The 16476-nt window shown below is 37.0% G+C and overlaps 1 protein-coding gene across 11 annotated transcripts in view; it reads right to left on the bottom strand.

Annotated features, from left to right (window-relative positions):
• Positions 1-16476, bottom strand: part of ANO3 (anoctamin 3) — a 426063-nt gene that overhangs the window by 141840 nt on the left and 267747 nt on the right. For all 11 annotated transcript variants that reach the window (XM_070072318.1, XM_070072307.1, XM_051825141.2 and 8 more), the window contains 2 exons: positions 9068-9168; positions 302-346 (listed from right to left, as the gene is read on the bottom strand). In XM_070072318.1, coding sequence (XP_069928419.1) covers positions 302-346; positions 9068-9168 — 146 coding nt within the window. The remainder of the gene's footprint in view (positions 1-301; positions 347-9067; positions 9169-16476) is intronic.

Raw genomic sequence — 16476 nt, forward strand, 5'->3', positions numbered from 1 at the left:
AATCCTGTTTCAAAATATTTTAAAATTAGATTATTTAAAATGTTAATTTTCAATAAAAATCTTCTTTCTATATATTATATATTATAAGAGGATTCCAGAAATATTAATGGTAAATAGAACCAAACAAATATCCTGATTAAACATTGTTCAGTTTGGCGTAAGTGGTTCTGGAAATTTCTTGAACAAATCAATAAAATTTTTCTTCCTAAAATCTACAAATGCTGATATGGGTAAATGAATTTTGTCTTTACTTTTTCCAAATGACTAATTAGTATAAACAAATTATACATCCACAACCTACCTGCCCATTGAGTTGCTCCTTTGGTCAGTGTAATAGCATTTTTTCCTGAAAAAGAATAGAAATCAAGCTGAGGAAAGTCACAGGGAAATAACATGAAATGAGTGAGTGACAACATTCAGTCATTTGTTCCATATGCTAAAGAAGAATATAGAAGTTACATGGTTTTAATTCAGAATATATGTCACTAATAAAAAAGATAATTTAATAAAGCAATAGACCCTTTTAAGTATTACCTTTAAAATGGCTTGCAAAGTCTCTCTTCTCCCACTCAGTGCCTAAAAATCCAATATATTTGCTTACGTTATGAAATCCACCCACCATCCATCCATCCATCCACATATTCATCTAAACAGATCTGTAATAAATACTTCTGGCTTACCAAGATATAATAAAGTATAGCCATGTAAAAAATAGAGTAAAATAGAAGGGTCTGTGCCTACAAGGAGTTTCCTTTACAGTTGAAATGACATGTAATTTTAGTTTTAACAAAATGTGGTAACATAGAAAAGCAGAAATACCTACAAAAGGAAGCTCAGTTTTTATACATAGAGGGAAAATGGCACAGGGAAGTCTTTGATGAGGATTTATTATCTGTATTGTCTCTTGAAGTAGTGGTAATTCTTTGGATGAAGTGGTTAGATGTGGCATTCTAGACAGAGATTGCAGTATAAGATGGTTGTGGGGTAAGAATAGGCACTCTGAGATTCAGGGCTTTTCAACCAATTTGGCAATAGCTAGAATACATGCAGTATTGAAAATTTAGGAGAGTGACGAAAAGATGTGGGAGATGATGAACAACACAAATTATGGTGGGTGGTCTTATAACTAAAGCTTAGGTTTTTAGATGGAATGCAATGGGGAGATAATTGAGTGTTTTAGATAGCATGTGAGATTTTAGAGAAATAAAAGACTAAGTAGCGTAGAGCAAGTAGTGACAAAGGTTCATTCATTTCCTAAAGATTTTCTCTACATCCTCATATTGGAACTCAGCAAGCTGATAACCGGGGTCTCCTACAATGATTCTTTGTCTCCATCTCCAAACCCATTTCAAAGGATCAGTAAGCTCCTTCCTGGTGATATATCTAGAAACCAAGGCTGAGAGTCAAATATTTACTGCTAACTTAGAAAACTTGAAAACCCTCTGATATACTATATTTCATTGCAATCACTGGTAATATTGCTAGAAAATAATTTTAAAATTGTCCCTGACATAATTTATCATTAAATTAAAATATCAGATTTGAGGTTGGTTACATGGATCCTATGCCATGCCCTTTCATTTTTCAAACATACAGGGATGTTTGTGTGCATATATGATCTTAACCTTATAGTTCTGTAAATCCATTCTTTTTTCTGAACATCCTCTCCACCAATATTACATAACTCTTCACCATCTTTTAAATAGGTTGATTTCTTAATGAGAGTAGTTTAATTCATTTGACTTTGCATGCCTGGTGCATACTTGCACATTCTTTGATAAGTAGTAGACATTCTCATGATTGATAGATGAAGGAGTTTTGTTGAATTCAGAGCTGCACTTAACTCCTTCTGTGACTGAGAACACTTTGCATGTAATAAACATTTACCAAATAAGGTATCAATAGTAAAACAAAGATCTTCAAGTGTAAAACATTCCTTAAAATAACTTCCTGTACAAAGAGATATCCAGAAGTATATTTAATTTGGAAATTTATATTCATTAAATAAAAGTTTTAAAAAAAAAGAGGAGATGAAACTTGCAGTTGTTATTATCAATAGTAGATATTAGGAAAATGTATAAAGCAGCATTTGGGTAAATGCAATTCTTTATCTCTTGCTGCTAATGTGGAATATTTTTGTTAAGCACTTTTCTTAAGTTTTTATTTCAAAAATGCCTTGGGAGAAATAAAGATCAAAGGGAAAAAGAGTTATGCAAGATGAATACAGATATTTTGTAGAACAGTTCCACTCTGTGGGTGGGAAAACAAAAATTAAACATGAGAGAATCAATTCTCCCAGTTGAAAAAGAAAGAAACTTCTCCCACCCCGCAGCATTTACTTGAGTAAACCTTGGCACTGTAAGAACTTTCTCTCCTCTTTGAAATGTATATAAGCTTTTTAGCAAACTACATATGGCTTTTGTCAGTTTCCTAAAGCACTGGTAGCACCCGTTTGATGTGTAAATATTAAGGGAGGTCTCTCAGATTCTAAAGGATCATAGGCATCTAACTTTGGTGAATTCCTAGCTCCAAGGTGCAAAACTACTCCTGTCATAAAGGTATCAGAAGTTTTACTTTCCTGTACAAATCCAAAGAATTCCCCAAATAGCAGCTAAATCGGAGATAAACTATGCATGATAAATGTTTTCAATCCCCTTACTTACAAATGAGAGCATGTAAGGATAGGGTTCTGTCTGATTGATTATTTAAGAGCATGGAATTTCTTCCTGTCTTTGCAACCTCTTGGCCGACTGAACTTCATACATCTGTTCTAATTTAATGTTTATTTAGTAATATTTTTCTTCTAACTAATATTTTTCTTCTAACTTTGTGGAAGAGTGGGAGAGATTTTGTTAATTATATTTCCCCAACAATATACATTGTACCTATAATCTATGAAGTCATGAACAATCTTTAATTCTCCTTATTTGTTTTGCATAAATAGCCCTGTAGGATTAACCTTTTTTGACCAGTGGTCTTTATCCTGTAATTTATTGTCATTATTCCCCAAATTTAGACACAATGCTCCAGTTGTGGTCAAATAATAAGGAATCAGAAAACTTATGCAATAAAGGTTATAACTAATAAATCTATAGCTTTGCTTAATAAATTTTAGTATGTTTTAATAACTAAATAACTACATGGAAAAGCTCAAGGTAAAATTTGTATGCATAATTTAAGCATCTGTTCTAAGAAGACACACAGACACACGCACACACATATATATTTCCTGTTTGATTTCTTTATTAGTCTTGTACATAGTTATTTCTTCTATTTTGGAGAAAATGTCTACAGGATCCACTTGTCCCTAAGAAGGACAGGCATAGTATTTACATCTAACAAATGCATTCTCATGTATACTTTGCATCACCTCTGGATTATGTATAATATTAATATAATGCAAATATTATATAAAAAGTTGTAATGCTGCATTGCTTAGGAAATAATGACAAGAAAAAAGTCTATATATATATATATATATGTTTGAGATGTAGTTGCCAATTTGTTTCAAATACTTTTGATAAGCAGTTGATTGAATGCAGTGATGCAGAACACACTGATACATAGGGCCAACTGTATTTAAATTTCTATACGTTATATACGTCATTACGTTATACACGTCATTGAACATGATAATAGATAATGCCTGGAGACTGGATTGGCCATTATAAAACACTTTGCTGCAGGGCCGGCACTGTGGCGTAGTGGGCTATGCATCTGCCTGAGGTGCTGGTATCCCATAAGGGCACCGGCAGCTCTCTGCTATGGCCTGGCAAAGCACTAGAGGATGGCCCGAATGCCTAGGCCCCTGCACCTGTGGGGGATACAAGTTCCTGGCTCCTGGCTTCAGATCCACACAGGTCCTGCCATCATGTCCATTTAGGAGTAAACCAGAAGATGGAAGGAAGACCTTTCTCTCTGTCTCTCCCTCTGTCTGTAACTCTACCTCTCAAAAATTCAGACATTTAAAAATTTAAAAAAAACACACTTTACTGCTTGGATAGTATTCTGGTAGTAGATGCTGACTGCAATCCCAAATTTCAGGTGTACCTTATAAATAAAAGAGATGCCTGATACTAAGGAGTTAATTAACGCTATATCCATTGTTTCAAGACAACTCTGTGTTCTAGCATTTCTCAAACTATTATCTCAGAATATCAGCATCAGCTGGAAATGAGAGGCTATATTTCATAACTGCCCCCTTGAAATTTATAAAAACTACAAGAAATTTCAAAATGATTGAAATCCCCAGGACAATATTTCTTTATCATTTGCATCAGGGCCATTTGGAATGCTTTTTAAAAATCTATGTTTCCAATCCTATCCCAGATTTGTGATGTTAGAATTTCCAGACATAAGTTCCAAAAAATTTCATTATTTACTGATTCCCAAGTAATTCTATTACATTCTAAAGACTGATTACCTCTCCTACAAAAGTTCTTGATGTCAATGTACTTATTAATTCAGCAGTTATTGAAGGTATTCGGTTACAAGATTTTCTCCTTAAGATCTTATATAACCAATATTACCTTGGTACACTTTGGAAAATGCTACCTAATTTATAATAGTTATATTATTACATCTTGAGAATTGTACGCTCTAAAAGCTTCAATAGTACAGCAATTACAAACTTTGTTTGAAAAGTGTATAATAAAGAGAAAAAAATGAGAAAGAACGGATAGTAACTGCATAAGTTCTGCAGCTTTCTGCACCACGCCCTGCTCTTGAATGTATCAGAACTCTCCCTTTAAAGGCACTGTTACCAGGAAATTAGCAATGAATGCTACTTGTTTTTAAAAAATCTGACTTAAGGGAATATCATTTTCAAAATCTCTGCTGAGACAGATGGATGCCAAGCACACAATCTTAACTCAAACTAATCTGAAAAACAATATGGCAAGGGGTTTGTTTCCATGTGCATTTAAAAAAGAGAAACAAAGGAATTAATTTGATAAAAGATTGTTTTAAAAATAAAAATATAAGAATACCAATTATTTTGTCACTAAGAATTTCCTGAAATTTGTTTGAAAATGGGAGGAATAAGGGAATTGAGAGAAAGGGAGATGAGGTGCTCTATTAAACTTTCAGTTTTTAAAAATTTAGAAAGTGTAGTTCAGATGGAGAAAAGAGCAAAATGAAAAGTATGACATAAGATTCTGTGGGCATCCCAACAGGCAATGTAACCAGTATGGCATAACATTTGACCCAGAAGAAACTTATTTTAAATTATGAAATATAAACAGAGTACAGGAGGATAAACATGCTTTTTTGATAAAGAAGGAGAAACTACCTTTGAAATTACGACACTGACCTATTTCATGTAAAGAAAATATTTGTTACTGATTGCAAAGGACCAAAGGTGATCCAACAAAATTTGTATGTTGAAACCTGAATATCTAGTGGTATTTAGATGTGAGTTCTCCTAGAAGTAATTATTTCATGAGGGTGGAGTCTTGTCAAGGAGGTTAGTGTCCTTATTAGAAGAGAAGAGAATGTTAGTTGCATTTTTACCATGTGAAGATAAAACTGCAAAGGATATTTCACTGGAATCTGACCATGCTAGTACTATAATCTGCAAAACTAAAAAATAAAGTTTTATTGCTTAAACCACATGCTCTATGCTAATTTGCTATAACTGCCCAAATGCACCAACATTGTGTTCACAATTTTCTCTGCTACTGAATGAAACTGTAGTTGCATGTTAATAATAAAGGCACATGCCAAGATTTAAGTCAAATAATGCCAAATCCCCATCACACAGCCAAAGAAAGCAATCTTCTGGGCTTTGACAAATATCTGATATATATGAAGTCCATAGACACGCTCCCTTTTTGATAAGATATTTTACCATGATGTCCATTATAGCTGAACTGAATCATTATTGAAATCAATAGACAGAACAAACTTATGATTGCCATTATGGGTTTCTTCCCCTTCAATGTACCATGTAAATTCAATGATGAACTTAAAAAACATGTGAATTACAACCATTGCAGCAGGATGAAGGCAACTTAAATCAGTTAGTATTAGGTTGAAAAAATTTTAGTAATTTTGTCCTGATGTGAAAAAGCAGCCAGCTATTGTCTTGGGTCTGACATTTCCTTTGCCTCTTGTGTTTACATCATGAAATCAATTTAGGGCTTGTGGAAAAAAGACAATTTTTAAATAAATATTAACTTATTTATTTGAAAAGGCAGAATTACAGAGAGAGGAGAGACACAGGAAAAGACCTAAACTCCATTCACTGATTCACTCCCCAAATGGCCTTAATGGCCAGTACTGGGCCAAGCTGACGCCTGGAATCTGGAATTCCATCCAGGTCTCCCATGTGGGTGGCAGGGCCCTAAATATTAGGGACATCTTCCACTGATTTCCTAGACATATTAGCAGGGAGCCGGATGGAAGTAGAGGAGCTGGGACTCAATCAATGCTTATATGGGATGCCAGCACCACTTAATGCACTGTACCACAATGCCAGTTGCACAAAATAGATAATTTTATAATGATATAAACAAAATACAGGAGTCTATATTTCCAACCAGTGGAAGTAATCATTTTAAATGTCATTATATTTCCTTCCAATTGCATTGCTATGCATTTTACATTGTAAGAATAATTATATATCCCACATATTTTTATTGTATTGAATTATTTTTTACTCCACATTCATCAAGAAATATTTGTACCATTCATTTATATAAATGAATTATATTCCATTGCAAGGATGTGTTCTTATTTATTTAAATCATCTAATGTTGAACACAAACTATTTCTATTTTCACAATTATAATTTTTTTTTTATTTTTTTTGACAGGCAGAGTGGACAGTGAGAGAGAGAGACAGAGAGAAAGGTCTTCCTTTGCCATTGGTTCACCCTCCAATGGCCGCTGCGGCCGGCGTGCTGCGGCCAGCGCACCGCGCTGATCCGATGGCAGGAGCCAGGAGCCAGGTGCTTTTCCTGGTCTCCCATGGTGTGCAGGGCCCAAGCACCTGGGCCATCCTCCACTGCACTCCCTGGCCACAGCAGAGAGCTGGCCTGGAAGAGGGGCAACCGGGACAGAATCCGGCGCCCCGACCGGGACTAGAACCTGGTGTGCCGGCGCCGCTAGGCGGAAGATTACCCTAGTGAGCCGCGGCGCCGGCCCAGAATTATAATTTAAACCAGGAATATTTTATACATTTTAAAACTACATTCACAAGATAGAAAATGGGTGTTATAAAATGTGTTAAAGCTTACAGAAAATATTTTTAAATTAAGTTTCAGAATGTTTTTATGAAATTTGTTTCCTACTCTGGATAAAGGCAATTATTTAAAATGTGTACGTGACGTTTGATTATTATCACATATAAAGTTCTTTGAGTGGTTGAAATTCATCTCATTGTTTATATTCTGCATAATTTTGAGTGGCATAAATATGTGCTATTCAGAGCAAAGGGGAAGTATTCTGATATCAGCAGATTATTATATATTGTTATCAGTATTGATTCCCAGTGACAAATTTCAAATAATTTAGAAAGTTATTTAATGACAAAAGGTAAATTTTTCAGATATCAAGAAAAGTGGTTTGGCATGAATGCCTACATAGCTAGTGGTACTCTGAATATGAATTCAGTATAATTACTCAACTGAAAATGATCCCCTATGAACTTCAAACTACCTAATCATAACACAAAAGAATATCTCACAGTCCTTTACTTGCTTCACTAAGGGACTAAACTTCATTAAAATGCTCGAATCTCAAATTTATCAAATTACTGTTTATGGGAAATGACTGTGGGTGCTTCATTCAAAGTCTGAGGAATAAGATGAGGATCAATATCTCATATTTTAACTTCAGTATCATGGGAGCTTGTCATAAAACCTGAGAATGTCAGAACTCCTCCCAGAGTTGACCTTTTCTATGCTAATGAGAGTGAAAGTTTTCCCTCTGGTTTTGAATTGTACTCTTAGTGTTCATTTCAATTAATTACTGAGAGGCCCTTTTATTTAGTATCCTGTCTACTCTGAGCCTATTAAACATCCTTAGAAACTGATGAAGCATATTGAGCTCCACATTAGTGTAATTATTCTTTTTTTTTTTTTTTTTTGACAGGCAGAGTGGACAATGAGAGAGAGAGAGACAGAGAGAAAGGTCTTCCTTTGCCGTTGGTTCACCCTCCAATGGCCGCCGCAGCAAGTGAGCTGCGGCCGGTGCACCGCACTGATCCGATGGCAGGAGCCAGGTACTTATCCTGGTCTCCCGTGGGGTGCAGGGCCCAAGCACTTGGGCCGTCCTCCACTGCACTTCCGGGCCACAGCAGAGAGCTGGCCTGGAAGAGGGGCAACCGGGACAGAATCCGGCGCCCTGACCGGGACTAGAACCCGGTGTGCAGGCACCGCAAGGTGGAGGATTAGCCTATTGAGCCGCGGCACCGGCCTGTAATTATTCTTATATTCAATGTGGAGTTTACATGTTGCATACAGAAGTAGCAATGTTGAATTTTATTTTGAGAAATGGTGGAGGGAAGTGATACCTTTTGCATATAACAAAAATACTAAATTTAGGGAAACATGTCTATTCAGTCTTTGCTTATCTAAAGGAAAAGCTAAAATTATTTGAAAGGTGAAGTCTCATTGCCATTTATTCCTTGGTACTGAGGACAGACCTAAGAAAACATCCTAGGTGACCTGAGAAATGATAATTGCTAACCAATATACAGAGAAGAATGCCATATTTATGTGTTCGCATCATATATACTTATACTTCCTGCCTTCCAGAAAAATTTCAAGTTATATCCACCCCATTTAATAGGAAATGTAATGAATCTTGGGAATTGTTGAAAAGTGAAAATTTGATAATAGCTATTTTCCCTTCTAGGCAAGTACACCTTGAAAGGATATAACATGTCTAGGGAATCAGGATACTTACCACATTAGACAAATGAATTAGAAGGGAAAAAACTTGTCCAGGGTAACCTAATTTTCAAAGAGAAAGCATTTCCTCTGTGGAGAGTCTATATTTATTGCTCAAAACACAGACTCATCTTCACATACATTGAGAGAGAATGAAGTATAATTTGAAAGTACCTGAAGGGCATCCTGATATTCAGCCTCTCTGCATACTTGCACAGCGTGTCCCATGGTATGTGAATTTTAATGAACATGATATCAGGGCTTGCAATAGCTGGCTGCAAAGGATAGCAAGACAGCAACAATTATTTAGAATCAAAGCCGATGATGTCACAACAGCTTTGATTTCGGAGGAAGAAACATTGATTCTGTCTACTCTTGAACGATTGCCACTGGTTTAAAGCTGCTAGACAGGAATAAAAATTTTATGAATAAAACTATTTAATAAATATGTAAAAGTCATTGTATAAAGGAAATAATCACCGATAAGAGTTACTGCATTTTCTCATTAATCATCATCAAACTTCAGAATCCTATGACAAGCCATCACAAGCCGATTAAGAATCTGAAGTTATTTTTGATAGATAATCATGATCCCTTGATTCTTGTTTAGATGTGACAGAAAAACACTGGCAGTTGCACTATGTCATTTGTTTATTTTTCTACACTTTATTGAGTAACAACTAATTTTCCATCTACTTGCTAGGTCCTATGATAATTCGCAAAAAATGGAGGATAAATCATAGAAGTCGCCGGCGCCGCCTTAGCTCAATAGGCTAATCCTCCACCTGCGGTGCCAGCACACCGGGTTCTAGCCCCAGTCGGGGCGCCGGATTCTGTCCCGGTTGCTCCTCTTCCAGTCCAGCTCTCTGCTATGGCCCAGGAGTGCAGTGGAGGATGGCCCAAGGGCTTGGGCCCTGCACCTGCATGGGGAGACCAGGAGAAGCACCTGGCTCCTGGCTTCAGATCAGCGCGGTGCGTCAACTGCAGTGGCCATTGGAGGGTGAACCAATGGAAAAGGAAGACCTTTCTCTCTGCCTCTCTCTCTCACTGTCCACTCTGCCTGTCAAAAAAAAAAAAAAATCATAGAAGTCCATTACTTCTCAGAACTGTCAAATTTTCACTCCTTTTAACCACTGAGTAAATATATACCCACATCAAGGCATGAGAATTTTAATGGGTTTTATCTCACAAAAAAGTTTTTAAGCTGAGTCAAACGTACATCAGAATGATCAAATGTGTTACTCTGATCTAATTATTAGAAATTTGACAATTGGATTTTATTGTTTGGATATCTTGACCATGTCAATTATTGGAGAACTAAATGCTTTTCTGGCCCAGCATCACTAAGATATGGGATTCAGTATAAAAGGCTAAAATAAGTAAATAACTGTCTACTTTGGCATTATACACCACTGTTTTTCACATATTATCTTTATTAGGAGTTTATAGGTATAGTTTAAACATCTGTAAAGAAAGAATTGGTGTTTGTTTCCATTCATACACACCTACTAGGTTAGATAGAGCTGAACTCCATTTGGTTAATATTGTTTACATTTGAACTAGGTGGAACTTTTCAAGAGGTATATCAAAGAAATTTTTCAAATTAATTAAAAAGCACATATATCTTAAATTTAAGCTCTAAAATTCTTATATTCATACATTCCCATATTCTAAATATGGTTAATTTAATGGGTTTTCTAGAATAATATTTTAAATTTGTATTATCAGCATTCATGAATAACGTTATTAAAGAACGTTGCAATTGGAAGCTACTCATACCCAGTAGACTGTTTCACCAGCGTTTCCACTGGGAAGACATTTTCACAGACCTGCACTGACCCAAATTTGTTTCAAAGATCATTATGAAAAAAGCAGAGGAGGGCAGTCTATGGGCTTCTCACTAGAGAAATCCGAGAAACTTTCACATGCATGTGCTTGCTTAAAGTGTTCAAGCAAATAATAAATATATGTGATATTCAAACTTTTGGACCCTGCATTGTTTTTCCTTCTGAACATACTGATATACTAGCAGTTTGCCAACTCACCTTGGGAAGAATAACAAAATGTGCTTTGTTAGTACAATTTCTGAAAAACTTCTTACTTGGAATATGTTAATTTTAAATTAGAGGTAAAAGATTATTTTAGTAGACAAACTATATCTCAAATATCTATAAACTTTTTAGTCAAACTAAGATTGCACATATTATATATGTTTCAGAAAAATCCTTATAAGATGTCTAAATGACCATTGACTTATTCAAACAATTATTTGTTTAAAACTATATTTATCATCCAGCTGGAAATCTGCCACTAGACAAGGAAAATGCAACATCAGAATGTTGGTATACTCAGACTCCTTTTGGTGCATGTGATGTAAAGGTTTCTATTTGGGAATAGAAGAGACATTAAAAACTTTATGATATCACAATATATAAGCATTCATCTATTCAAATTATTTCTTCATCCAAGACAAGTAAAATATATACTTCATGTTTCATTGTAAGTTTTCCTGTTTTATTCATATAAAATTCTAATATTCAAAGTGAAATCAGAGATCTTTTGAAATTATGATGCCAACTGCTGGTGTTACATCAACTTGCCTTTCCTTAACAAAGCATAATTAAAATTTCTTCAATCCTGACTGCCCACTTACAATAAATGACAGGGTATGTTAAAATACTCATGCTGCTGGAATCACAAAGACTTAAGTGCAAATTTCATTTCTAACATTTATTAGCTCTAGGGCCTTGGAAAAGTTGCATTATTTCTCAGATACCTAATTTTACCACCTGAGAAAGGAAGACATTGACCTTTACCTCAAGGAGCCATGAACGTTATGAAAGACTGGGCATTTAAAGTTCCTCCACCTAACAGATTTTCCAAAAATATTTGTTCTCAGTTGCAAGCACACCTCTCAAACTACATTCTATCTATAATAACAAGAGAATCACAACAGCCTTTCTTTTCTTTTGTTCCTCTCAGTAAGTAGCTACCTGATTGATCTTTGTGGAGCCTGTTCTTGGTTTAAAAGCTTCTGCCACAGGTCTTTAAGTTACATAAGTATAAAGCCTGTTACAATCTATGATTTGAGAGAAACTCTAAACTATGGTGACTTGAATCAAGATTTAATTTGAGGAGCTAAGTATTTTTCATCTGATAATAGAAACTGGACATAAACTTTTAAAATGATATTACTGTAAACTTTATTATTATTAACTTTGTCTCTTTGTTATGCGTTTAAACTCTTTCCTTAGATATCATTGTTTGTTCCTGGGGAGATAGGAGTTTTTTCGTTCATGTCGTGTTGATTCTTGGAATCCCATTTCCTTGTGACTGAAAGCCAGTTTTGTCAGTGACTAACACAGCCATTTACAACTGCAAACTCAATATCTCAATAACCTCTCCACAACTACTTTCCCTTTCACTCACTACACTTCCACCATTTGTTTTTTTTGCTACTATTTGCCTTCCCCTGTCATAAACTTTAATTGCTCTCTTTTGTTTTCTTATAGTAGTTTTATCTTTTATTTATTTATGTGTCATAAAAAAGGACACTTATTGGCCAGCGCTGTGGCACAGCGGGTTAAAGCCCTGGCCAGAAGCACCGGCATCCCACATGAGCGTCGGTTCTAGTCCCGGCTGCTCTTCTTCTGGTCCAGCTCTCTGCTATGGCCTGGGAAAGCAGTGGAAGATGGCCCAAGTCCTGGGGCCCCTGCACCCATGTGGAAGACCTGGAGGAATCTCCTGGCTCCTGACTTCGGATCAGGTCAGCTCTGACCGTTGCAGCCATCTGGGGAGTGAACCAGTGGATGGAAGACCTTTCTCTCTCTGCTTCTGCCTCCCTGTAACTCTGCCTTTCAAATAAATAAAATAAATCTTAAAAAATGTGATCTCAATTTTTAGCATTACTGGACAGGGGGCTGGCAGAGGGAAGGTGCTGCCATGGAGAAAGAGAACTTTCTCCTTCGAAATCCAAAGCTGCCCATCCGGCACTATTCTGTTCAACTCTGATTAACGCAGACTTTTCAGAGGGAACAAACCACCCACAAACTTCACACTTCACATTACTATTTAATTGTTCCACCTCACATTCCAAAGTGGTAGATAAATCACTCATGAGAGAAGAGGAAATTGAAAGTGGGTTCTTATGAAGTTACTCTGCAAGTTTATGGCACAGAGCAGAAATAAAATAGTATGTGGTAGTTCAGTTCACAGTCTGAAGTCTAAGAGAAAGACAAAATGCAGATATGAACTGGGAACTGAGTTGGGTTACATTGCACCTACCCTGACAGTTTCAAATCATCTACCTATTCATTCACACAGCTTCCAATATGCATCTTTTTCTTCTAAATAATGTTATTATCTAAAAAATGTCAATAGCAATGCGAAATTTAAAAAAAATGAGATTTATTCTTGCCAGGCTCAGTGCTTGGCTCCAGTGAATGTATATTTCAAAAAATGAGGATACATTCCCTCACCATTTTTCTGCTAACAAATCCAATTCCTATTGATATTTTCACAAATCCATTTCAAGTTTCTTCTGATCACAATCCCTAACTGTCTTCAATTTAGTATTGATAAAAATAATGTTGCAACCAAAGGCCACAGCCTTCAAAAGTACAGAGTATAGAAGACAATAGATCCTCAGAATAGCACAAAATACCGAATTTGATATTTCAGATAACTTAAGTATTTACATATCAACTAATAACTAATTGGTATAAGATACAATATAAGTATTCTAAGGTCCCATTTTGTCATTGAAAGTTCCTTCTTAAATATGCTTAGAAGGGGAATGCACAATTGTCTTTTTTCTGATATTTATTTGACAGTGTGGTATGCAGAATTCTAAAGGCTCTCAATATCTCTATCTTTAGTTGTACTGTTCCAGTAGAATTTCATTTTGTATGTCTTAACTATACATGATCCTTTTAACTATATATAGATCTTTTTAACTATATATAAATCTTTTTCTAATAGCACGGTGAATATGATAAGATACTCACCTTTGATAAGGTTATATTTAAGGTATGTTTGATGTTATGAGAAGAGATTATGGTCTCTCATGAATTCCTACAAGGGACTGGGCTCTTCCTGGCAAAGGTAATTAAAAACAGCAGAGAGACAAAAGAAAAATTTTCGATTGCTGGCACTGAACATGGAGCTGACTCTGTGGTCAGGATTAAGGACAGCTTCTCTGAGTTGAAATCCAGCAAAGGCACAGACACCTCAGTACCACAACAGCAAGGAACTGGATCCTCTACAACCACACAAGCGCCAAAGAGTACCACGTGCTCCAGGTACAAATACAGCTGGGCTGACACCTTGATTAACTCTTTGAAACACTGAGCAAAGGGCCCAGCTATGCAGTGCCCCAACATCTGGCCTACAGAATTTTGAACAAATAATCGTTTCTTTATAAAGTTGTTAAATGTGAGATAATTTATTAAGCAGCAATAGAAAACTAATATAAATAATTTCAAAAAATCTTCATTTGAAGCCTCAAAATAATTTTTAATGATGAAGACTTATTTTAGAAAAACATTTTTGTTTATTTAAACATTTCCTAATAGGTTGATTTTTTCATATACTAACCTTGGGATATCACATTTAGTCTCATTCTGTTTCTTAAACTAAACCGTTTAAGAAACAATAGCAGCATTACTCTTAGAAAGGAAATATTAATAATACTAATAAGTAATGATCACACTTTTAAAAATATCTATGGCAAGTAAAATAAATAAGTTTAATAAGCAATAAAATAGAAACACAATTTGGAAATATTGAGCTTTCTTAGCATTCTGAGTTCTCCCCATCATTCTTTCCAAAAATCTTGTTATTTCTGTTTCCCTCAACCATTCCCTTTCCCTTTCTTTCTCCTCTTTCTCTCTCTCCCGCCTCAGGAATCTTCCCTATTATCATTTCAAGATTCCTAAAAAAGGAAAGGAGCCAGGGTTACACAAACGTCCAAGTCTCACTCTCTCTTAAAAAATCAGCATCATCTTACCAAGAGCCATGCTTGCTTAGAAGGGAAAGCCAGGGGGCCGGCGCTGTGGCATAGCAGTTGAAGCCCCACCCCTGCAGTGCCAGCATCCTTTATGGGAACCGGTTCAGGTCCCAGCTGCTCCACTTTCGATCCAGCTCTCTGCTATGGCCTGGGGAAGCAGTGGAAGGTGACCCGCGTGGGAGACCTGGAAGAAGCTCCCTGGCTCCTGGCTTTGGATCGGTGCAGCTCCAGCCATTGCCACAGCACCAGCCCCTTCAGAATCTTACTAACGAGAGTGAGTGACACCGGAAATTGCAGATGCAGCCATGCTGTGGCACAGTGTGCGTGGTGCTGGTCAGCAGGTCGGGCTCGTTCACTGTGTTCAGTTTCCTCTGGGGTGCTACCGAGACATCCTGGGGTTTACAAAACTGGCAGAGTTTAATTCAAATCACCCTTTCCAGTCCACAGTGTGTCTCTGAGGGAAACCAGTGCAAGTTTTTGCCATTGTACCCTGGCGGCCGTTAGGCTGTCAGGTATGAAAGCTGACGAGGGGAGGACCGAGGCTGCGAGTGACACCGCGCGACAGAGGGGTCTGTGGGGCAGCTGCCCCATCCAACTGAGGCACGCCCGGTTTCACGTGCCTGGAAGTCTAGGGAGAAGCCGCAGATCCCCTCTGGAGGGCACCCAGCAGGCTGCTCCCAAGCCTGACTCTGGCCCTTGGGAGAAGTGCCATCGAAGAAACCATGCAGCGGGGGATGCTGCGTGGGCCACCACAGCCATGTTGAGTCCCTGGGTTCAAGGCCCACTTCTTCCCCCTTTCAGCCTCCTGCTAATGTACACCCTGGGAAGCAACAGGTGATGGCTCAAACGATCGAGTCCCTGCCACCCATGTGGCCGACCCAGATTGAGTTCCTGGCTCCCAGCTTTGTCCTGGCCCAGTTCCAGTTATTGTGGGCGTTTGAGGAGTGAACCAGTCGGTGGGAGGTCTCTGTCTCTGCCTTCCCGATAAATAAAAGGAGTCAAGTAAAAGAAACCACTGTGCTTGGGTGATTGGATTTTTCTAATAGAGGACGGCTTCAGAGTAAGAGATTCACTCCTGCATCCGGGAGCATCTCCACTCAACAGTTGAATATGGAGTCGCTTCGTCCTGTAAACCTGACCCCTGGCAAAGCACCAGCGAGCACAGCAGCAGTGTGTGACTGCTCCAGAGAACACAGACACCTTTGCCAGTGTGCATTCGTTATTCTGAGCTCCCACAGCCAGAAGTTTAAATGAGTATGTTCCTTGGAACACACAATGTGAAGACAATTTTGGAACATGAGTGAAAATATATATATATATATATTACATATTTATATAAAATAAAAGTGTGTGTGTATGGAAAAAAATATCCTATGTAAGGAAAAATGAAAAAAAAATAATTGATACCTCACCAAACTATTTTTCCTTTCTGGTTGTTCATTTCCCTCTTCTCTTCTGCAGATCATCAAGTTGATGACATTTGCTGCTGCATCTATTTTTCCATTATTCAATTTCTCTTCACTTCACACTAGTCTAGCATGCAAGTCCACCTCCTCAGGGACTTTTACCAAAGATA

This window comes from Oryctolagus cuniculus, chromosome 1, assembly GCF_964237555.1.
Source record: "Oryctolagus cuniculus chromosome 1, mOryCun1.1, whole genome shotgun sequence".
Taxonomy (NCBI): Eukaryota; Metazoa; Chordata; class Mammalia; order Lagomorpha; family Leporidae; genus Oryctolagus; species Oryctolagus cuniculus.